General features: G+C 35.2%; 1 protein-coding gene across 1 annotated transcript; it reads left to right on the top strand.

The window, feature by feature from the left end:
• Nucleotides 1-702: 702 nt before the first annotated feature.
• On the top strand, nucleotides 703-25599 carry LOC145683993 (cytochrome b-c1 complex subunit 7-like). Its single transcript, XM_081755761.1, has 4 exons — nucleotides 703-802; nucleotides 15730-15789; nucleotides 22935-23101; nucleotides 24763-25599. The coding sequence occupies exons 1-4, from the start codon at nucleotides 769-771 to the stop codon at nucleotides 24838-24840; spliced, it is 339 nt and encodes a 112-aa protein (XP_081611887.1). The 5' UTR covers nucleotides 703-768; the 3' UTR covers nucleotides 24841-25599.

The following is a 25599-nucleotide window of genomic DNA, read 5'->3' as shown; positions in this document are numbered from 1 at the left end:
AATATATCTTTTCATTCAAAATATTCAATTTCACCTGTAACTCTTCCAAAGTGTGGTGCGCCAAAACTACACCAGCACCACTGATGGGTACTCTTTCACTTTCTAAATGATCAGTTTAACATTGTAATGTCAGCTGGTAGGGACGTAAAGAAAAGATAGGTCATGGAGATCCGGACCTCTTCCGCGAAATCCCGACTTTTCTGTAAATATAGTCTAATTTTAATGATTATTTTACAAATTTTATTATAATTTATCCTCATAATGAATTTGAACCTCCGAGATAATTTTTTGCGTACGTCCCTGTATGCTGAGATCGGTAGTTAATTATGAAGACAATGGGCCGTATGTAGAGTCATTTTAAAGAATGATTAGTGCCATACTAAAGAGTTCGTCTAACATAAGGTTCCTGTAGTAGTCAGGCTTTAAGTATGACGTTAATCATACCTCAAAACGACACTGCATAAAGCGGAATTTGTTTAAAATCATACATAGTATGAAGCAAATTTCAACTGTAGGACATAAATGACCCATTCCCTAGAATTCACGCTGAAATAACATGATGTAGCTGCTAAATTAAGCCTATGAAGAACAGCAATGTAAATCATGTCAATTAGAAAACTGAAAGAAAGAGTAGGAAATGTGATACTAAAAAGAAAAAAAAAATGGAATTGAAAAACTATAACCCCGAATTTTTTATTATATTCTTTCGCCCTTTATTAGAAACTTGTGCTTGGTTTTGGCAACATTGCGTCTGCTGAATCTGGCAAAATGGCTGCTGCCTCCAGAGCTCCTGGTGTTCTAGGTAATACATATTTTTTTTCGTATGTGTTACATTTTATTTCACTGAAATGTTTTAGAATTAATTGTATCTTGGGTTAGTTGATAAAATGAAATGTTGCCGACAATACGAGATTCATGTATCTTTTCAAGTCATTGCTCAGTGGGTGCCTGCACGTAACTTTCTGCTACAAGCATAATGTAGAGCATGTTTATTTATATGTGCTATAGGTTACAGAGATAATTAAGTTACTTATAATAGTTGAGTGTATTATCCGTTCAAGTGGATAAGTAAGAACAATGAAGTTGGTGATGAGACACCAGGATAATTAGAAATACATTTCTCATAGACCCTTGCACTTAAGTGATGTATCGAAATTCATTCCGAGGTTCATTTGCCTAGTTTTTGGACAAGAACGTAATAAAAGCTACGGGTTAAGTTTAGAGTTACCCCTCCGCTTTATAAAAATCAGGAAAAATGAGGTAAGAAATGATAATTTGAAGTTTTTATTTGATGTTTAGGAATGTAAGTTCGGCAGGAGGGTGATGTTTAATACGAGAAAAGGGTTAAGTTCCAAAGTTGGGCGTCCGTTTCCAGCAAAATTTTTAAAATTTACAAGAAAGATATGGATAATTTGATCGTTTGTGTGTTTGATAATATATTAGAGTCTCGAAAAATCTGTTTATTTGTTATATATAAGCGGCTATAAACATGGGACTATACGGCGAGCGGAGGGAACTACTTGGCGCAAGGTAACCGAACAGTTGCATTGTGGGTAAGAAACGAGCATTTATGTTATCAACATGGCGAATGTACAAGGGCAATGAACTAACAGTTTTAACATTTGTGAAGCAATACACTGATAACGAGCAAAATCTTTTAAAAGTTTGTGAAGAGCACGGATTAATGAACCTAATAACAAATTGCAGAAAGTGTGCGAAGGAGATAACAGCGAAGAAACGTGGCGAAATCGGACGCCCAACTTCGGAATATATGCCCGAGAAAAGATATGTAGAAGTTAGTACTAATTGCTGGGTGCGTAAGGTTTCAGCAGCATGGTGGTTGTAAAATATGGCGAACAGGTGTAACGGATGCGCAAAAATAATGAAGAAAACCTTTTAAATTTTTGTGAAGCACACGAAGTGCTGAAGTCAATTGAAATATAACAATTTTTAATACTTTAAGCACTGTTTTTTGTATGTTGCAAAGTCCAAGGGCACCTTCAGACTGGAGGGGCAACTCTAAACTTAAGCCAAAGCGGCGAAAATTTAAAAATAATCAATTTTTACTTTAATTTACTTCATCAAACCTCCATATATTCAATTCACATAGTAATGCCGAGCGAGTGAAGGCGGGTTAGTTAAGTTACGTTACCGTTACATTGAAAAGTATAACTTTCTCCATTTTTTTTTTTTTTTTTTTTTTTTTTTTTTGCAGATATTTGCTTACTACATTCTCTGCGATTTATTTTTAGATTTATTAACCCATGATTTTCACTTACTTTTAATAGATTTTCTTGATTATCACCTTATTTTTCAAAACCTAATACTGTTACCTAACATTCAGGGCTGAATGTCTGTACACCAGCAGCCATGTTTACAAAACATATGCTCATTACATTCCCACAATCCTACGATGCAGTAACCTTGCGCCAAGTAGTTCCCTCCGCTTGCCTAACAGTTCCATATTTAGAGCCTCTTATAGAAAAGAATAAGCATAACTTTCGCTCTCTTTATATATTATCAAGCACACAAACAAGCAAATTAATTTCTTCCCGGTAAATTTTCAAAATTTTGCTAGAAACGGACAATAATCTTTGGAACTTAACCCCAAATACATTCATAGGGCATTTCTCGATCAGACGCTTCTGCCAAATTTTGACACATTTCTTACGTTTTCTGGTAAGGTTCAAGTGTTGTATTTCTCTTAGCAGAGTATGCACTTAAAATGAGGAGCTTCATTACTACTTACAGATTGATTTCAGAAGAATTCAATATGAATACAGTAGAAGTATGGTATAAAAATAGTGCATAAAACAAACCATCTTATGCAAGGTGGTCACTAAAAAGCACGAATGTTTCCTAACCGAGTCAGAGCAGGAGTGCAACAGGGGTATCCAAGCAATGGCTAGGTGTCTGTCCGCAGGGAGCAGGCGCGTCGGCGACAGTGGGTATACGTATAAGCGAGAATAGTGGAAGAGCACACACGTACAATACTTTCATTATCACTCACACCTTCACGAAAAATGTTCCACATCGTGTTTTACGTATAAATTTTCTGTTTGGTAGAACCGTCTGCTCGAGTGAATCCATTTGTAGATCTCTATTGAGGTTAATTTTACAAAACCGTCTTCAGTTAGTATCCTACAAAACGAAAGTAGAATTTTAGTTATAAAGTTACAGGATAAATTAATTAAATGACTACTAGAAGTCAGGGTTGGCTGGTTTAAACCAGCTGGTTTTTTCAAAAAAAAAACAACTCGTTTAAACCAAAAAACAAAAAAATGTTCGTAAAAGTGTAAGTGTTTGTAAAATCTTGATGAACACACATTTGTGGGTTCACGTTTCACTCCCGTATATTATTCGTATTATATTCAGACTTAAATTCCCCATTCATCACTCAAAAAGATTATACTACAAAAGCAACTTTTTTTTTTTTTTTACAAGTTTATAAATGTTTATTTTGTGATTTTTTTGTAGTTGTTATTATTGTTATGTAATTGCAATCGAAGAAAAATTCTAAATATTGTTTCGTTTCAATGTTTACTATTGATAAAATACATCGAAAATGCCGTACTTTGTGTGTGTGTGTGTGTGGGGGGGGGTCATACAGACCCCACGAGAGGCATTTAGTGAAATAAGTATCTTTGGTATCTATTTATGTATAAATGAGTTTAAGTCAAAGTGGACTCAAATAATTCGTATCTTTATTCACTTTTCTTATTAATATGCAGATTAAGTCGGTGTATTTCTTTAATTTGGACCAATAAAAGTCGTTGTTAACTAGCTTGAGTTAAATTAGTTCTTCAGTACTCCGTAGTACTTTGAAATTGTTCATATGTAATTCTGTGTAATGGTTTCACTTGTGCAACTGTTTATCTTTTTGTCCTTCTGAAATGACTCTTGACAGTTATATTAAGAAGCATGTAAAGATCAATACAACGTATTTTTTTTATCAGGATTCCTTCGTGAGTGAGTCGGCAGACGTATCGCATTTGTGGCCAATTAGTCCTGGTTCTGAGTTCAAATGGAGGACAATTTCTCGGATGTAACTCGAGAAGCGGTTTTTATTCCGCTTTAAGCTTATGTGACCCCTTCCAGCATAACCCGGTTGTTGCATAATAACATCAAGGCGAAACAAACTTATTTCTGTCCATATATGATATGAATATATAGAGCAAATCATTTAAACCATAAAAACCTGGTTTAAACCAAAAAAAAACCGGGTTTTTTGTTTTTTTAATAAAAACCATGGTTTTTGCCAACCCTGCTAGAAGTGTATAACTTGCAGATACAGAAAAATAGTAATCCATGGCGATGTTCGCAGAGTGGATTGATTTAAGTCAAATTCCGAAATAAATTAATTTGAAGTGAAAGTAAATGAATTGCCTTAATGTTCTGGTGTCCACCCCCCTGAGTTGCGTGTCCAACTGATTATACAGTTCGCATTCAACTCTGTTAGGGACGTAGAGTTTAATTTAGATTTCTAACCACTTCAGTACCCACAAAAGTTCGAATTCTGAACCCCCTTGGTACAAGACGAAGATCCTTGTGTGTGTGCGTCTGTTTGTTCCCAGATAATAGGGGTGTATTTAGGGGGGTCCGATCCCCTCTCCGAAACTTAAAACTTTTGTACATTTTACCTAACTTTGGAAGAAATTTACATATTTTATACGTATTTCGTGCCGCAAGCTAGTTCTGGACCACCGAATTTTTTTAAAAACGTATCCCTGTGAAATATTAATAACTTTTGTGAAAAATAAGTGCTATGTTAATAAACGTTGCACTTTTTCCTTAGCGCTTAAAATTCATTGGAATTGAAATAGGTTTCACTTAAATGGCATAATTAACATTTAATACTAATTCCTAGTGTTTTTTCTTCACTTCGCGACTTATCTTACGGTATACGAGGAGAAAATTGTGATTTAAATTTTAAAAGATCGATTTAAATCAAAACAGTGTACTTTAAATAAAAATCCTAGTAGTTCGTCAAGCAATAGGCGTTATAGATCTGTGCTGAGGATGTCAATAACTATTTGTCTAAATGTACAAAATTGTATACGTAGAAAGGTGTTTTTGACTGAGTACAAAATTATAATAAACATTAGATTGATGGATTGAGGTTTAATGAGGACGTCACCATCGAGACTATTTGTCCCCGTCACGAAATAAACGCCACGAAAGTTGCAAGGTGTTCAGTAATAAATACCTTACCTTTAATACGAGGATCCCCATGTTTGATTCCTTAAATATCCATGGATTCTCGGTCTTGTTTCCTCCCATATTCTCATTTCACTATTTTTTCCCAACTCATTCCATTTCATGGCATATTTTTGAAATTTGGGGGCCAGAACCATTTGCTTAAAATTTGTACTTTCTTGCAATATACTTTTTTTTTTTGTATTCTTTGATGGTTTAGATTAGGTTAGGTTAGAATAGGATTATTGGATTTGGGGGGCCAGAATTCTTTGCTTAAAACCCGTATTTTCTTCTTATATTTTGTATGTTTTGATAGTTTAGGCTAGATTAGGTTATATTAGTTATATTAGGTTTAATCATTTTAGTAATTACCCTTACGTGACATCGGCTCATTTTTCCTGTAAACATGATGTTTTTTTACCTGATTTTGACCCCCTATTTCATTAATCATCCATTTTTTATAGTATAACTGGCGTTAAGTAAATAAATAGTAATAATTGTACGTAAAGGAACCACACACCAATTGCATGACACTAATAACAGGAAGTGACCGTATGTGTGTATGTTGAATAGTTTTGATATTGTGGGAAACGGAAAAGGAAGTCAAAAAGTAGGTAGATAGTAAAAATATGCATATTGAGAATGAGGATAGAAATGAAATCATAGTTTCCACAAATCAAATTCTAATTTCTGTTCTAAGTTGCAGCTATATATATATATATATATATATATATATATATATATATATATATATATATATATATATATATATGGGTGATTCCACGAAAAAGGGAAATTTTCTGTCACCGGCATTTCTTCAAACTACTACTAGAATGAATCACCTCATTTTTATTTTGTTTGGTAGTAACCGTCACAAAGTAGGTATGCCATGTATAACAGTTTGCGAATATAACACGAAACATATGTAAAAAAATTAATTATTACCCAGTTTCTCAACACCGTGAGCTGTCACAGACTACAGTTGACAGATTTTAATCAATAAATTACAACTGAAGTCGCAAATAAAACATCATTTAATGGTAATTAAATGGAAGAGAACACTTCAATGTTTCGGTTTTGTGGAAAGTAAACCTTTATAACGATTATTTTCGAAAGCTTGACTATGCTTCGCTTCTGTCACCTCTATTTCGTCTCAACTCCATGGCAATAGAAAAAAAAATATCATTGCTCTCAACAGATAGCATGGTCGTCCACATTGGCAACACCCACAAGAAGACAAGGCAGACATGTTTGACTGAAGAACAGAAAAAGTTGTGTGCATGTGTTAAAAGCTATAGGAAAAATATTTTTGTGTGTGGTAAGCAGGTGCGTATATTAATTGATACTCAACACCATGGTATTTATTACTGAGTGTATTTGTATGGTATATACCTTCTTTCCCTTGAGGAATCTAAGCGTTAACGTAGAAAATTCGTACACAATCACTCACATGTACTGGTTAAAAAGTGGGCCGGTAAAGATAAATTATATTCGATTTTCTCAACTCCATGTCCATCTGAAAACTAAGGAATCCACGGTGTTGAGACAAGTTCACGGAGTTGATAATCCTATAGTATTTGTTATGCTCATGCTCTTCCAAATATTTGTTCTTTCAATATATTGATAGAGATAAAGCTCGTTTATGGTCTAGTGACTAGTACGCTCGCCTTTCGTGCGTGGTCCTGGGTTTGTTTCCCGATGGAAGCTCAAAAAATAATGGTGTTTACTTCGCACAGTGAGACAATTGAAAAAATCATTTGAGTAGAGATGTACTGAAACCTGATCGCGCAGACCATCACAACGGCCGTAGGAGCCGACACGCTGACCACGTGTCATTCATACTCAAAGGCCGGCTGGTGGGTCCTAGCCCATTTAAGGAGTGTTTCGCGGAAGTTCAGATTTGGGGCTGTCAGGTAGCCGGAGGTAAAACTTCAGTCAAGTCAAGATGGATGGTATCTGTTTTTAACCTCTTGACGTCTCAATCTTATGATCAGCTAATTGTTTTCTTTTCAGGGATTGTCGAAGAGTCTGAGGGTAATGTATGGACAGTCAATTTTATGACGCGGATCGGGAGGAATTTCTCCTGGCCTACTAAACCTGGCGTTTAAAAAGCGTTGGCAGTTGTCATTCTGTGTAGACTAGAACAGCCCTTCCCTGTTTCCTCAAGACATTTAGTTCATTGGAGTGGAAAATGAGGGCTACTTAACAAAGAACATCGAATTATCCAAAGAAAATAGAAATGATGAGTGCCTTACACTGTCATTTAGTGTGCATTATACAGGGCGTTTCAAAACAATACAGACAACATTTGGGAGGTGATTCCTAACACCAAGATAAGATAAAAAGTATAGACCAACTTGGGTGCACAAATGCTTCCTTTCGCAGTTATAGGCTGCTGAAAAAAAAAAAAAAAAAAAAAAAAAAAAAAAAAAAAAAACTTTAAAGGTCCATAGCATAAAACTATGGGACCTACCGTACGGGTCAGACTTCACTTAGGAACTAGTATGTGCGCTATCCAAATATCCATGTTTCAGAATCTTAGGGTACTTCCACAACTACTTTTATAGAAGTAGTTGGTGAGTATTTCAGATTATACGCCCGTAGCCAAACTCCCTCTATAAAAATTGTTTCGTTAGTACCTCAAAATTCTGAAACATATTTTTGGATAGTGCACATATTAGTTCCTAAGTGAAGTCGTTACCCGACTACGGCAGGTCTCATAGTTTTGGAGCTATGGACCTTTAAAGTTCATTTTTTTCATGCTTTCGGCAGCCTATAACTCCGAAAGGAAGTATTTGTGCACCCAGGTTGTCTATACTTTTCGTCTTATCTTGGTGTCAGGAATCAGCTCCCAAACGATGTGTGTATTGTTTTGAAACACCTTGTATATATGTATACCAAATATACAAATACACTTACCAAATGTTGAAAAAGTATTGCACTTTCGACGTGTGGACTTGATCACACAGAGAAGACAGACGGTTTACATAAGCTCAGAAAACAAATGAAGTAGACAATAGACAGGTTTAGTGACTACTTCTTTTGTTTCGTAAGCTTATGTGAAACGTCTGTCCTCTCCATATGATAGTCAACATATTGAAAGCGCAGTAATTTTTCAATATTTGATAAGTGTATGTGTATTTCTTTTTTTCTTATTTACGTCACACACACACACACACACACACACGTATATATATATTCAATTTTGGAACCTTCATTAGATATATTTTCATATGTTTGCAGTATTTTCTGGAGTATTTTTTGTATAACAAATTACGTGTCATCTAGTTTGTTAGAATTTTATTCAACATAAGGAGAATAATTCTAACTTACAAAAATTATTGGAAAATTATTTCAATTTTTATGTAAATTATAAGCTTAATCACTTATAAACCAAAACTTATCACCTAGATGTATCACGTTTCTCAACTCCACAGCAATGTTTAACTCCGTGTTAACTAATCTCAACTCCGTGACCTATGGTCTCAACTCCGTGGATGCTGAAAAGTTTATTATTTTTTATTTACTACACCAATAACGATTCAGCTCTGCTGAACACCTAATTAACATGTACTTAGTAGTAGTAAGTGCATCTGATATTTTTTTCGAAATAGGCGACCATCAACGGAACAAAAATTTTTCAAGTGAAAATTTCCCTTTTTCGTAGAATCACCCATATATATATAAGGATTGCAAATATTGCCACTAATTTAGCTTGGGTGCCTTGGCTCTCAATGTTAACTAGCCGCTGTCGCTCGCACTGGTCCCCACAGTACTCAGATCACAAGACAGATCTCCGAGATTGGAGTATTCGTTTTTATAGCATTTATTGTCATTCTGCGTTTTAGAAGCATAATTTAAATATCTACACGATTGGTTTAATAAAATCCATCCATTATGCCTCTTGAACTTAACTATGTCAATAATTACCCGCTCTGACCAGAGCTTAATGCACTTATGTATTAAAACTAAAATAAAATGTTATAGTTGCAGCAAATTAGCGTTGTCTTCATCAGGTACACGCTTATGCCATGAGTGAGTGTTTAATGAAGACAACACTAAATTGTTGAAACTTAAACATTTAATTTTTGTTCTAATAAATAAGTGTATTAAGCTCTGGTCAAGAAGGATAGTTATTGACGATTGATATAAAGGCAGCAAAGGTTCTGAATGCATTTAAGGACTATTTTAATTAATTTTTATTGTTATTGTCTGGTGACACACGGATTCTTAATCTGTAAGGAATTTTATACATAAATATCGCTAATGCTTAATTATTTAAAGACTGAAATTGGCGCATTATAATCAAACTATTATACTGATTCCGTTGATTACTTGAGATTTTTATTGGATGGTTTTGACCGCTTAAGTTGGTTCCTTGTTCACCAGAAAACTTAGATGAAGATCTAATAACTTAATTTTTATCCATAGTGCAAGGGCCCATAGTTGGAAACAGACAGTTTTCCGTAGGAAATTTTACATAACGATCAGTTCAACAAGAGGTTTCTTTCCAATTATGAACACTTGCACTGTAAGTGGAAATTGTGTTTATGAAGTGATTGAATCTTTATGTAACGTCAATGGTGAATAAGCCCACAGCTTAAATGGCCGAAACCTTCCAGTAAATATCTTACAGATATAGTCAACGAAATTAGTGTTTCCACTCATGATTTTAATAATTTGGTTAGTGATAAATTTTCAATATTGCCGCCTTGGAATATTTTGTAAAAAATTATAATGGCAAAGAACGTAAGTTAAAGAAAAAAACATCCGTTTGTTACAGAAGAAATGAATACCTTGCATTACGATGCTTTTATTACACATATTTACAGGGTGTTTCAAAACAACACCGACAACGTTTGGGAGGTGATTACTGACACCAAGATAAGACTAAAAGTATAAATCAATCTGGGTGCACAAATGCTTCCTTTCGGAGCAATAAGCTGCTGATATCTTGAAAAAATAAACTTTAAAGGTCCCTAGCTCCAAAACTATGGGACCTACCGTAATCTGGTAAAGACTTCACTTCGGAACTAGTATGTGCCTTATCCAAAAATCCATGTTTCAGAATCCTAAGGTACTTCCGCAACCATTTTTATAGAGGTAGTTAGTGAGTACTTCCAATTAAATGCCCTTAGCCTAACTCCCTCTCTTAAAATTATTACGTGAGTACCTTAGGATTCTGAAACATGGATATTTGGATAGGGAACATACTAGTTCCTAAGTGAAGTCTTAACCCGACTATGGTAGGTCCCATAATTTTGGAACTATGGATCTTTAAAGTTCATTTTTTCGTGTTTTCGGCAGCCTATAACTCCGAAAGGAAGCATTTATGCATCAGGTTGGTCTTTACTTGTCGTCTTATCTTGGTGTCAGGAATCACCTCCCAAACGTTGTCGGTGTTGTCTTGAAATACCCTGTAAAAATCGGTAATAGGTTAACTAGTTATTTTTTTAAAAAAAAAAAATAAGCAAATAAAAGCAGTAAATATCACATATTATAGATATTACGATGTTAAGTACAATCGAAGAATCAGATACAAGTACTCAGTGAAAGAGTGCCCATCTCTGGTGCGAGGGATCTTTGGTTCGATCCCAGGCCATGTGAGTTTATGGTGGACAACATCGTGTCCGTGGGTTTTCTCGAGGTTATCCCATGTCCTTCCACATTCTCATTCCATCTATTCCTTTCATAATCATTCACTTTTATTAATCATCCACCTCCTTTATCCTATAAGGCATATCCCAGGTTCAATTCCCAGTGAGAACAACTTGGAATTTGAACTCATTAATGTGAATCGAATGATAACTTAAAGTGTAGTTCTACGTCTCTTGTAACTTCAGTGCTGAAATTGACACTAAATTCCAATCCACCTAATTAAGCATGCTTTATCAGTGTCACAAATGGAGAGTAACACACGAAATCACGTGAATTTCTGCAACACTGTAAGGCAAGGGGTAAACTTTCCTGCGATTTGCTTTCTGATTCACCTTACATTAGATGTCAGTGGTTGCAGCATCCATCGTACATGCTATTGTTAACGAATAATTGTTCCTTTAAGGTGGGAAGTGCATAAAGCATTAACATATTCAAATATCTTTAATCGGCCATTCTGCAATAATATATTAGCATTTTATCAGTAATTTATGTTATGATGATCGATTTCGATAGTGTAATACACAGGTTATCTACGACTTCACTACCACGTTTAAGAGGAGTGTGAAGGCGAATCGATTGCCAGTATATGACAGCATGTTCTCTTCTTTACAGTCTACTTGTAGCAGAGAAAAAGATCACAATAATTCAAATTCAAGAGGTGAATATTACAATTTTATTTAAAGACAAATTGAATCAGTAATCTGCTGAGATTAATTCATGTACTTTTCTGCTCCTGTACTTTATTTCTCGGTAACTATCGACCGGATCTGAACCAAATTTGTTACCTAAGTAGCCCATAATCTAAGATCACTATATTTGGTGGCCGGATTCGGACATGGGCAGCCTCCAATCGGATTGTGTCGCCTTTTATATGGTAGTTTGTTACTCGGCGGTTATTGGCCGCATCTGAATCAAAATCCGTTGGCAAGTGGCCCTCGTCTAAGAAACAAAAACTCTGCCGGCAGGGAGAGGCTCAGCTCGGCTTGCATGTGTTGCTTTATTTCTCGGTAACTACTGGCTGGATCTGAATGAAATTTAGTATGGAAGTAGCCCATGGTCTAAGGAATAAAAATCGCTATATTTGTTGGCCGGACTCCGCCTGAGACAGGCTCAACTCGTCATTATACGGAGTTTATTTCTCCGCAACTATTGGGCAAATCTGAACGAAATTTGGTGGACAAGTAGTAGCCCATAGCCTGAGCAATAAAAATCGTTATATTTTGTGGCCAAGTTCAGACAGAGAGAAGCTCCGTTTGACTCGTTCTGTCTTCTATATAGTACTTTATTTCTCGGTAACTATTGGCTGCATCTGAATCAAATTTAATTGGCAAGTAGCCCATCATCTAAAAATAGAGACTCAGATCGGCTTGTATGTGTTACATTGTTTCTTGGTAGCTACTGGCTGGATTTGAACAAAATTTGGTAGGCAGTTAACACTTCGTCTAAAGCAGTGATTCTCAGCCTGTTCGAGTCTAGCGCTTTCTTGGGTGAATGCAGTTGTCCTGAGCGTCTCCTATAATCTTAAACTCAATCTACCCATGCACAAAACTGAACATAAGACTTGGCGAGGCGGTCTAAGAACCAGGAAGACGCTTCAATGCTTAAAATCAGCCTTGAAGAATATATATATATAAGCATCATCATCAGAGAGAGGTATTCTGCCATTATTGGCAGGTCACTTGCCGCAACTGAGAAGCTTCCATGCTTCACGGTCTCCAGCTAACCCCCTCATCTTTACCTACGAATTTTTCTGTTTAAATACCGTTTATGAGCTCTAGCCTCCTTTGGGCCCCTCTCTTCCTGCCACTATACCCTATAACACGTCACTCCTACAATTTCTTCTGAGCCAATGCCCCAACCAGTTTCCCCTCCCTCTTTTCAGTTACAGGTAAAATTATTATTTTCTCCTCACCATTTCGAGCATCCTCTTATTCATTTTCCGCTCGACCCATCTAATTCTCTTCATTCTTCACACTCATAACTCGAAAATTTCCAGTCTTTTTTCATCACTTTTGTCTACTATTCGTGTTTCTGCCCCGTACTATATATATAAACAAACTAGCATCAGTTCCCCGCTTCGCTGGGTTAAATTTTTAAAAAAAAAAAAAGTCCGTTCCGTTAGTCAGTAACTTTTACTAAAACGCCTTCCGATATCCATTTTATCTCTCCTTCTCCTCTCCCATGTTGTATGGCTTAATTTAGATTTGTACGACATCAGAAGTGTCAGTATTCATCTCAACGACCTGGAAAACTGGATTCAACACTGATATTGGTAATTTTCGATCATTTATATATATATATCCTCCTCCTCCAAGCCCCGTGGCTGAATTTGGATGTAAACGGCATTAGAAGTGTCATTGTTCATCTCAGCGATCCCGAAAACTATGGATTCGACACTAATATTAGTCATTTTCAATCATTTTTATATACCCCCTCCTCCCCAAGTTGTGGGGTGATTTTGGATTTAAACAGCATCGAAAGTGTCACTATTCTCAGCGGTCCCGAATTCTATAGATTCGACGAGCTCCCTCGTGGCTAAGCGGTTAGCGTACGCGCCTTTGGCGTGGGAGACCCGGGTTCGATTCCCGGCGGGAGCTCATGTGGTTCGGATTCCACGTTAATCAGTAGGTCCACGTCTCATATAGCCTCGCTGCTGAAAGGGACGCTAAACTAAAATCAACTCAACTCAACTCTATAGATTCGACACTAATATCGGTTATTTTCGATCATTTTTAAATATCTCCCCCTCCCGTGGGCTGTCAAAGTGATATGATAAAAAATATGGCAGGTCTGAACCTCATCTATATCGAAAATTTGATCGAGATCGGTCGGATAGTTTAAGAGTGATGAAGTCACAAAGACAGTAATTTCATATATATATATATATATATATATATATATATATATATATATATATATATGAAATTACTGTCTTTGTGTCTTTGTATATATAATCTTTCCCCTCCCCTACGTTGCACCGTCAAAGTGAAATGATGAAACATCCCAATCCCGAATCTTATCTGATAGTTTAATCGAGATCGGTCAGGAGTTGGAAGAGTTATTAAGTTTTATTCATTTTTATATATTTCCTCTCCTCTTTCCCCCTCTGCTAAGTTCTACTGTCAAAGTGAAATAATAAAAAACTTTCCAGGTTTGAACCTCATATATATTCAAAATTTGATTGAGATTGGTCGTGTTGTTCAAGAGTTTTTAACTCACGAACATATAGTCACTTTTATTTTTATATATATTGATTTTTTCATATCTCTGGCTTCTTCCCCTCCCTTACGTTGCTCTATCAAAGTGAAATGATATGAAACATCCCAGGCACAAACCTCATTCATATTGAAATTTTAGATGATTTTCTCGGAAACAAACTCAGGCGATTTTGTTCATAAATAAACATGAGCATATTTCCGTAATGAGCATAAATTACTTCTTACGAAAAATATCCACAAGGAATAGTTTACTTTTGAAGTGAGTTTCTTTTCAGAGAGGATTTTCTTAAATAAATAATTCATTAATATTCCTATAATGTTGTGTAAGTCGCTTCCATGAAAATATCCACAAGGGATAGTTTACATTTAGGGATGAGTTTTTTTTATTTATTTCATTTTATATATATATATATAGTTTTCTCAAATACGACTCATGCGATTTTGTTGGTATTTTATAAACAAACATTTCGTTATTTCATAAGAACCCTAATATATGGCTTAATGGTCATTCCATGTCCAATCATCAAGTGAAAGGAGAGGGGGGGTCGTTCAACCATAAGTTTTTTTTTTCTTCCTTCACAAAAGCTACCTTGCTAATGATGTGCTGAGAAAGATTATGAGATTTTTCATTTGCCGCCACCTTTTTTCACTGTTGTGCGTGAAAATAATGGCCTATCAGTGTGGTATAGAAAGTAGCCTGCTTGCTGTACGGTTACTACAGAAGATAAAAAAGTTATAATGTTGTTCGTATTTCACAAGAAAATATTTCATTAATAACTGCAGCATAACATGATTTAGTTTAAGGAATTGGAGCGAGAACGTTCAGTGCTTTTCTAGTTTTTTTTTATATATATATATTATTATTAGTTTAATATTATTATTATGATGATTATAATTATTATTATTCATGAGATGAAAGATCTGAAGTTCAGGGAAGGTCTTGCTGGGAAATTTTAGATGAAAATTTCTGGAAGAATCGCCCAATTATCTCGGACAGGCACATATTATTCAGCAGTTACAATAAATATATATATATATATCTAGTTGAAAAAACCTTAGCAATTTTTATTTAGAATCGTCACCAATGGTTTTTGCTGCGTCGCGAGAAACTTTATCTCACATTTTTATATGTGGCTTGGCTAGTGTGCTTTCCTATAAAACACAAGTTTACCTCAGAGTAATTGGTAAAACATTTGATTACAATATTCATTGTCGCTGAAATTTTAAATACTAGTCTACTAGCTATTGTTAAAGAATATATTGGTCCTAATTAACGTTTATTATTAGAAATTCGCACATTCATCTTTGAGTGCTATTTATTGAAATTAATTTTCAATTTCAAATATTTTTATAGCGGGTAAAAATACTACAATCAAACAAATGAATTTATTAATGTAAATATATGCATGTTATAACGGTTGAAAACACTAAAAACCACTAAACTTATTGAAAATTGTAAATCAGTAATAAATAAATCTTTGGAATTTAAACTCCAGAACATCGAGCTTATGTATGACATGAACTTGCGGCTTAATATGGGATCTGAATCACATACAAGTATGAGGAGAATGATTTTAGGAAGTGTGACTGTTCTTTCTTAATAAACAAACTATGTGTTGAAGAATAAAGAAAATAATAACCTTTTCTTTATTTACAGGACAGTTTTCGAAAGGTCTGAGGAAATGGGTGTACAATATGTCCGGTTTTAATCAATATGGTAAGTATTTTATCTGTTCCGTCTTACCTCTAAGCCGCGATGAACAAAGCCACGTGCAACTAAAGCACACTGATTTGCTGTTACCTCTGAGCCGCGATAAATAAAGCCACGTGCAACTAAAGCACACTGATTTGCTGTTATCTTTAAGCCGCGATAAACAGAGCCACATGCAACTAAAACACACTGATTTGCTGTTACCTCTAAGCCGCAATAAATAAAGCCACGTGCAACTGAAGCACACTGATTTGCTGCTTACCTACCGATGCTTGAACTTCTCCGCAAAATAGTTAAAAAATTCTAGTTAATATTTTTACTATGAACCAAGCATATATGTAAAACTATGACATTTTTATAGGTGTCAAAAATGTAATAACACTGCAATTGATTATGTTTAATGAAATAATAGATATATTACAGTTAAGCATGTGCGATGACTATGGCACTAATTTAACTGTGTATGTGTGTCCTGCTTTCACGTCGGAAAGACGACTGATATGAATCCTGGCTCCGTAAGTGTTGATGTGAAACACAAGTGAAACCTTTACGTAGAGATGAAAAGCAGCTTGTGCTTAATGTGTGTAATAAGTTCTACTTAATATTTAAAAAAAAAGCCAAAAAAAAAAAAAATCTAGGAGCTTTTCTCTGTTGCAAGTACTTCGCACAAGACAAACTTTTGAGAATTCACTGTATACCTTGCTCCTCCCCGTGAGATAGTAGGAGTGACGTATAGCCAATCATAGTTTTCAACAGCGACAAGATACGAAAATTTGTATTTATCTAAGCTGGAATTGATAATAGTACTGTAAAGGTAGAGTAAGAAGTCGGAAATAAAGAGAGACACGAAATTGTTATTTTACGACTTTTCGCAGGGAAATCTTCAACTGTTTTTAAAAGTTTTCCAAAAATGAAACATTGGCATGCAAAAAATTTAAATGAATGATCGTCAATAGATGGCTGCACGTTTTCCCTGTCTTTTCAGTGTATTTTGTGTGAAGTGACAATATGAAAAACAATTTCTAAAAATTCAGGAGATCAGTATTGAAATTTTACACAAAAACAAATTGACTCATTAATCAGAATGAATCGTACACGATTTTAAATTATTTTATTGTATTCATTGTGGAAAGCACTAATTTTACTTTCCAGAAACCTGTTTTCAATAATGATACTCTCTTTTATATAAAAGAAGAAAATATCAGAAGGCTGCGCGGATTACTTTGATTGAATCTGTTTTAGGACAAAGTGTGAATATTAGTCTCTTAACTTTAAGAGAATTATTTAGAATTGTCGCTCCTTAACCATTGAGAATAGGACACATAGGAATTTTTGGCTTAGAATGACCTCCCAAAAGGACGCTTTTTCCTTTCGGACACCCTATATATAGAGCTTGCTTTTATGGGTTCAAGGCAGTATTCAACCTTCAGACACCCACAGGATTGTGGTTATGCAACTTGAACAACATAGCTGATAAGTTGGATTGCACAATTTAACCTTGTGCGAACAAGGCAGTTGCATTTGGAAATATCAAGATTACCAGCTCTGATAGCATTTGGGACTTAAAAGTGCTGTATGATACCTTAATTTTAAAAATCATTTTTAAAAAAATCTGGTATTTTTCCTGAACGAGTCTACCTTTTATGAATAAACTTCATCCCGAAGAAAGTCAAATTTACACAGAAATGTCATACGTTATATTATAGTTCATTGGATATTTGTGAAAAAGTGATATATTTTAAGTGTTTTATTGTATTAAGTATTATATTCGGTATTATCTAGTATTGATAAATTATTTTTCCATTACTTATCTTTATATGACCTTGTAAACGTTCATTTTATATGTGTATGCAACGTGTCTATATACAGTATTTGCATGTTGTTTTCTCAATTATAAAACTTACAGAATACATGGAAAGTGTCTTGAAATATTTATTTGCTGAAAAATTTTTCGAGTATTGATCATTTTCTATGAATTTGAATTTCTTCCCTCAGATTTTGTTGGAACTTTGATATATCTATTCCTTTCTCAAGAGTAATTTATATGACCTTTTCCCTTGCTCTGTTTCAGCCTGTTTCATTTTTCGTCCTCAACATTCAACATTTTTGAACTCTTAAAAGTCACTATTTATTGTTAAAATAAAAAGAAAGGAGAGTATGGAAATTTTAGAAAAATGGCATTAACATGTTAGACCAATACAGTAATTTAAAATACTTAAAAAATGAAACCTATTGTAGGAGTGTAAACATAATTCTTTCAGAATGAAGGAAAGATGTGATCAAAACAGGTCTTTTTTTTTTTAATAGATATCTTGACTGTTTCTACTACCACATCGAAAAAAAAAAAAAGGGGGATGTTCATTTACCCCATTAAAAAAAGACGAAATTTCATTAAAATGGGAGAATGGATCGTTATTGTATAGTTCATAAACGAGAAATAACTGTATTGTCACATTTGAGGCAACGTATTCACCAAATTTCAAAGTAAGTTGTTGAACATATATATACGGACACCGCTATATTTCAGTACGCTCAACTAACTTTAAAAAAAAATCGTAAGGTGTTTTACTGTCAGTTATTGTAATTTAATTCAATCAACGAATTAATATTTGTCTGGATTAGTTTACATTAGTGATGTAGGTTTGGGCATTATACTTTCTTTCCCACACGAAATACTACATCTAGAAGTGAAGTTAGTATATTACAAGTATATCTTAAAGAAAAAAAGAAGCAACAAGAAACGTAATCTACTGCTGAAATAGATGAATAAGATTTGTTTACCATACAGTATCTTGACATAAGTAAGTATTATAGGCACTCTCATGGTAACACCATTTTATGGAAAGACCAAGTGACACCCGATAGGTATTCTGTATGTTGAAGGTTACTCGAGGTCACATAATTAGGTATTGGAAGTTGGTAGAGGTCAGCGCACCATTAGTGTTCTGTTCGTGTAACGTTAGCAGCTATTAACAGGATTGTTTTTAGTACGAAAGGAACAGGAAGACATGAGTGGACTCAACATCAGATCAACCGGGAACAACGCCACGTATGAAACGTGCAGTCGCTCGGAATGCAAGAACCCAGCCCAATGTCATCGCAGCCGAAAATGGGCAGTTCAGTATAAATCGTCCAGCGGTACTAGCAAAGTGCGTGAATGTACCGACTATCACAAAAAAGACGCCTCTGCTTATAAAACGACGAATGTCACGGAGATACAATTGAAATGAAATGGAATTTTTGAGTTTTACGTCCCACAGTTATGCCTACTAAGCTAAAGGAGGCGGTGATTGAGAAATGAATGAAATGGTGGAATGAAGAAAGTGGGAGGAAACCGGAGAACCCCAAGGAAACCCTCGTACACGGCGTTTGTCTACCACAAAGTTCACTTGGCGGGAGCAGGGTTTGAACCCGCGACCCTATGCACCAGCGGTGAACGCACTACCATTGAGCCACCGCGGCCCAGAGATACAGTTGAGTCATTGCCATGTGCAACAAGCAAAACTTTTGGAACCATGTTGCGTTCTCCTATAAGAGCCGATTTTGTCAATTTTCGAACTTGTCGGTAGTAGATACGGAAGAGATTGACAACCACGATTAACGAAAATTGCACCTATGATAAAAATGGTAAAATACGACTAGAGAACAGTCACGTTGGTGGGATGCATGTGGAAAGATGGTTGTATGAACCTAATTTTGAATGCTGTGAAATGCATCGAGGTATGGCAAGATGGATTGCTACCCTTCTTTGAAACAGGCGAAAGGTTTCGGGACACCCGCAATTCAAGGATAGTAGGCACCATGTCGAGAGCAAAGCTAACCTCTGCAGGAAGAGGCAGGATTAATTCATAGGTTTGGACTTGACTTAAGTTCGATAGATATTCGACATCTACAACTAAAAACAACAATATATCAATGACCATACAGATCCGGAAACGAACAACAGTTACTTAGGGAACTCTGGCGAATAGCACCACCTGTTACAGGATGCCATCGATAACTTACTGAATATAATGGTACGTAGAATTTAGATTTTACGCCCTGACAAGTGGGAATTCCAGCATCAAGAGTAGTTCCTTCTGTGCACTGGTACGCAGCAGTGGCCACAGTATTATTTTTGGGTGTCTATTTGTGATGTCAGGGTAGTGTATTTTCAACTAAGAATGCAGTTTTGTTATTTTTTTTATTTTTTTATGAGATAGAACATGATAAGGATCTGTCCGTGAAATTTTAAGAATGACAACTGAATACTTAATCTGACATCTTTCTTGAGAATCATAGAGTATAGTGGTGTTTGGCTGTAAATACTTTAAAACACCATTTCCCATACTGTTTTCACGCAGGGATCACTTTTACTAGTCAACCTTATCTAACTTTTTTTTAAACATATACCAGTTATCAGTATAGAGCTCCCTTGTGACTGTCCTTGGCGTGGAAGGCTCGGATACGATTCCTGGTGGAAGTTCATGTAGTTAGGATCCGACGTTATGTTGTACGTCTATGTCTCGTATAGCCCCGCTGCTGAAAGGGACACAACTTTAATCCAGCCAACCAAGTTACTGGCATAGTTGCATTTTTAAAATAATATTGATTACAATTCCTTTACTTTCATATTGGAACACAACAGCTACATAAGACTTCAGCAACCCGAAAAGTCAGGCCTAGCAGAGCATAGCCTAGCCTAGAATTGATTTTACAAATACCACCATCTAGCCAAGTACAGCAATTTTTGGGACAGAATAATAACGGAAGCCATAACTGTCTCAGGAACAGTCTCGGTAGAGCAACCCAGCCCTATCTGGTCGGCCCTTTTCAGGGGAAAAAAAATGTAGCCACATAACAGTCAGTCGGAAGCCAGCATTGCCCACAGCCAATCATAAGCGCCCATTCATAGTTCTGCCCCTAAATAGTCACCATACAAACATTCCTACATCTTCGATCTCTTCATTATAGTCCTTGAATACAATGCGTTCGAAACGTTGGATGTCAATACCTTCACCTGGCTGATAGCTCGAGAAGTTTTACGAGGAAACCGATTCAAGTGTGACACGAAATTGTGGACGAGTTTATGCACAAACGAAGTATTTTTGTGTACAATTAAACCCATTAGAGGGGAAAACCCTCTATCTCAACCGTTCCGGAGATATAGAGGAATAAGGGGAAGGCTGGAATATTTCGATATTTTGGGAATTTTTGAATATGTAGCGATAGTACAAGTAAAAGAGACTTTTAAAAATGAAGAATTCCTACTTTAGTAATACGTCGCCTTAAACGTGAGGGTTACAAAACCGAAGAATCCATAAAAATTCTAGGGAAAGAATGTTTTAGAGGTGGAAGGCGAAAATAATGTAGTTCTCTTGTTGCCTGAAATAGGCGTGTAAGGTGTCTGTGTATAGGTTTCTTTGTACGCTGAATCGAATAAAAGCATCATCAGGTCAAATAGGATAAAAAATAATAATAAAAAAATGCTGGCCGTCCGAACTTTCCAAATGTTATAATTTCCACAATTATTAACCGATCGGAACGGAAAATGGTCCAAAGCGCGCTTTACTATATAATAGTCGAGAGTGAGAATCGGAACGATCCATAAAAGTACTGAAAATGACAGTCGTTAAACTTTCCAAATAATCGTAATTTCTGCAATTATCAAACGATACGAATCAAAGTTGGAACAAAAATGTGTGTTTGCAATACCTTAGTCGATTAGGAACATCAACATAATTCAACAATGAGGTTTCGAACTGGCGGCCGTTTGTAATTAAAAAGATTTACTTGTCTCTTTGCAGCTCTATGTCAATGTGAAATAGCATTCGTAATTTTGTTCCTGGCGATGCTGATTTAAATTAAAGCATTGATTGTCACCAAAACGAACACTAATAACGTAGTTGGTTTTGTTGTGGCAATTACTAACTGCTACTCAGATATTGGTTTTAAAAAATTGTTTCGGGAAGGAAAGTCGAAAAAACTTGTCTTATTCCTCAAAGCCTCCCCCCACTTTTTTTCCGGCCCCGAGTAAAACCTAATCCACTCACCTCAACATTCAGCACCACTCTCTCTGCTGCATCTTTCGTAACGTTTAAATGCAATTTTCAAACATATTCACTCGCAACATAGCCGAAACTCCACAAAATATCAGTGCACGGTTAAGATCGAGAGCTTATCCGTCTAATAGAGTTCATTGTCCACAAAAACACCTCCGTTGCGCATAAATTCAACCACAATTTCGTGTCACACTTGAATCGGTTTCCTTGTTAGTAAAATCACAACGCCAGGAAGAATTCAATTCTTTATTCCTGTTCACTATTGTCAAGGCTTATCTTTTGCCTACTTTGGACCATCTTAAAATCCGGAATATCTTAGAATTATGGCGAGAGCCTATCTGGAAATTATACCTTATAGGAAATCTCTTGCACACCCATTTCCATTCATGAAATGTGGATTTTTGGATTGCATATTTATGACTTCCTTTACGCTGTTATGAACTGCCGATCCACGGTTTCTCGAATTCGAAATAGCGCGTGCCGAAATTTAGCTTTTCTACGTAGCTCTGAAACCATACACTTTTCCCCATAGGATCATATGAACTTTTTCTCTTATTTTGATGTGACGAATCTCCTCTTATAGTTCATTAACAACCTGTATATACGTACAGTTTAAAATAAGTGAAGGCTATCAAGAATATTTTAGAATACTGCATCTAGATAGCCTATTAGAATGTATATAATCTTCACCTTATTACATTGTATAGTCTATTATTTACATAATCTATTCCTGTTTGAGAACCTGAATTATGGTATGATATGCTGTTCACTTGGATTTTATTATTATTATTTTATTAATGTTCATTCCAAGAGGACCTCGAAGACTACACATAGTTTGAGAAACACTGTTCTAGAATACTTACAAATAAATACCTGCAAAAGTGGTTTCAAAATTCGGTAGGGGAAAATTAATTCGCAAAGGAGATAAGTTTGGGAGAGAAATGAAGTAAGATAGATAATGGGGGCTGGTCATTGACACGCTAGCGTAAAAGACAGCAACTTCATTCACTTATGTTGTGGGTCCAGGTAGTAAATGGCAACGTTGCATTTTCATTTAAAATTTAAAATAACGAATTTAAAATGCGAAATGTTATTTGTTTGTTCTTCAAGGGCTCCATCACGACGATTGCCTCTATGAGACTGAAGACGTGCAGGAAGCTCTTCGTCGATTACCGCAACCCATCAAAGATGAGCGCACCTTCAGAATTTCAAGAGCTCTCCAACTCTCAATGAATAAGCAAATTCTCCCAAAAGATCAGTGGACTAAATATGAAGAGGTAATACCAAATATTGTAGTAAAGCATTTTCGAGAATGTTTATTAAATATAAATAAAAACTTCAATTCTCGTAAATTATTGTTTTGGCTTTGTTGTTTGGAATTCACATGAGTTGGTATTACATTGCCAATTTTTTCGCACAGTTGCATTTAACTAGAATAGATAAGAAAATAGTGTTCACATTTTTAATTTTGTTTAATTTTCAACATCAGATATAATGCATGGAAGTATCAGAGTCACGAAATAATTGTTATGTAACTATATTATTATTATTATTATTATTATTATTATTATTATTATTATTATTATTATTATTATTATTATTATTATTATCATTATTATTATTATTGTACTTCATAATTCGATAGGAAGTCGAGATGAAAAAAATCACATCAACAGCAATAGTGCGTTTCTATTTCATTTATCGTTGATTTGCTTGTTGTATCCGTTTTGTTCTATCTGAATTGAATTGTGTTTTCCTCGAGTGTTACTCTATTGACTTCTTTACGTAATGACACGTAGTTTATAAGTACTGGGTATTCGATTGCAATTCATACATTATGTTATTGGAAATAACCTATATAAGTATATGTAAAAGCGCTCATTGCCGCCCGCAGAATGGGTCAAGGGAGCAATTGCCTATCCCTGAATTTTCGAAGGGGGTTCAGTTCTTCGAAATACAAATTAAAATATATTAATTAACACAGTATAGTATGTGTTATATTTGCTATATTTATATTAAATACTATGGTGTACTGAAGTATATTTACTGTAATTATTGAAGTTATGCAATGTGCCTAAACGCAGGTTTTGCGTGAAGTGCTATGTGTACGCGTGCATGAAGCTCTGTGTGTATGGGCAACTGCGTTTGTGTGTTCCGATTTTTCCCACTTGGAAAAGTTCCTGCAGGTGTCCTTAGATGCCATGATTGCAGTAGTGTGTGGATAACAAGATGTGCTAATTGAGAAAGTGTGGCCGAAGTATCTCATACATATACCAGTTCGGTCCCACTAAAAGTGCATAATCGTTGACTACACATTATTTTCTTGACGTGCCCCTTGCTATAGTTAATAGCACTTGCGCGCGCCTTGTTACACGAAGTTTTGGTTCGATTCCCGTTTAAAGAGTTGAAGTTTGAACTTATTGCGATAGTTCAGATTCTACCTTAAACTGTAGTTCCACGTCTCATATAGCGTCGGTGCTGAAAAGGGACGCTCAGCTCCAACCAAAATATTATTCTCTTCAACAACGTCGAAACGAAATAATTAATTTGAGTACTGTTGTCTTTCACGTATCAAGAAAGTGATTTTTTTTAGAAGTAACTGAGAACCGTACTTAAATTTCTTAAATACATTTCGAAGTTACTTACATGTTTGATGCTATATATATATATATATATAGATAGATAGATAGATAGATAGATAGATAGATAGTGTGTTATCTAACATCCCACCTATATGCCACTGAGTTATAGCGCGAAGAGTAAGCTCGATTATTGATTATGCAAATTCGAGTATTGTATTTTCAGTACCTAGCCTTAAACTATTAGTGTTCTTTACTCTCAGAATATATAGATAGTAAAGAACTAAGGTTTTATATTATTCAGCGAGTAAAGCACAATCAGATGTAAGCTTTATGTTATTTTTATTCTTTGTTTTCAGGACAACAGATACTTGCAGCCATATTTGGATCAAGTAATCCGGGAAAGAACGGAACGTGAAGAGTGGAATAAGAATTAATATTTGTTAAATCATAGACTGTTTTAGATCATGAAATGAAGAGTTGGGGTCAGAATGGGTCATATCCGATTGTGACCGAAATTGAGACAATACTGTATGCTACTGTATTGTATCACGCTTGTCACCTGTAAAAGTTTCATATCTTCAGGCAGATTTTTTAAGATACAAGTATGGAGGCGACATTCATCTGTTGATTTTAAGCTTTCTCAAAAATGGAGATGGCCCACTTTGGCTGTTAACCCTTCTGACATTATTTAGTTATTGAGAATAATAGTCAGTCAGTAATTGTACATGTAAATTATAGTCCTGCAGTTGTTATTGCATGTTCTGTTATTCTACAGGTCTTCAAGTATATTGTGTTGTGTTTGTGAATTCAATTCACTTGTATGTATCAGATTATTGGCAATGAATGAATTCTAGTTTAGTGACGAAATACCCGTAAAAGCAATAGAATGTATTATAAAATGAACTGGAAATGTAAAAGTGTGTTTCAGTATTTTGGATAAATATAAACTTGCAGGACAAAGTTGTAAATAAAGAAAAAAATGCTTGTTACAATTTTAGAAGTTATTGTAATTTTTACTGAATTAAGGACAGAATTTCGATTCGAAGCTAAAAATTCCTTTTAATATTGAAAAACTTGCTTGACCTACATAAGAACAACATTCTAGAGGTTAATAGACCTCTCAGATGTTAATGTGAACTCCGATGTCAGAAAAAAATATTTGTTCAAGAAGAAATAAAAGTACTCTAATCAGA

This window comes from Thermobia domestica, chromosome 4 (genome assembly GCF_964235325.1).
Source record: "Thermobia domestica chromosome 4, izTheDome1.hap1.1, whole genome shotgun sequence".
In the NCBI taxonomy this organism is placed as follows: domain Eukaryota; kingdom Metazoa; phylum Arthropoda; class Insecta; order Zygentoma; family Lepismatidae; genus Thermobia; species Thermobia domestica.
The sequence above is the reverse complement of the archived record's forward strand: the minus strand, read 5'-3'. Positions and strand labels throughout refer to the sequence as shown.

Coding starts and splice junctions, on each gene's coding strand:
- LOC145683993 (XM_081755761.1), top strand. CDS start 769: ATGGCTGCTGCCTCCAGAGCTCCTGGTGTTCTAG. Junction 803..15,729: donor CAGAGCTCCTGGTGTTCTAG/GTAATACATATT, acceptor CTTTATTTACAG/GACAGTTTTCGAAAGGTCTG. Junction 23,102..24,762: donor AGTGGACTAAATATGAAGAG/GTAATACCAAAT, acceptor CTTTGTTTTCAG/GACAACAGATACTTGCAGCC.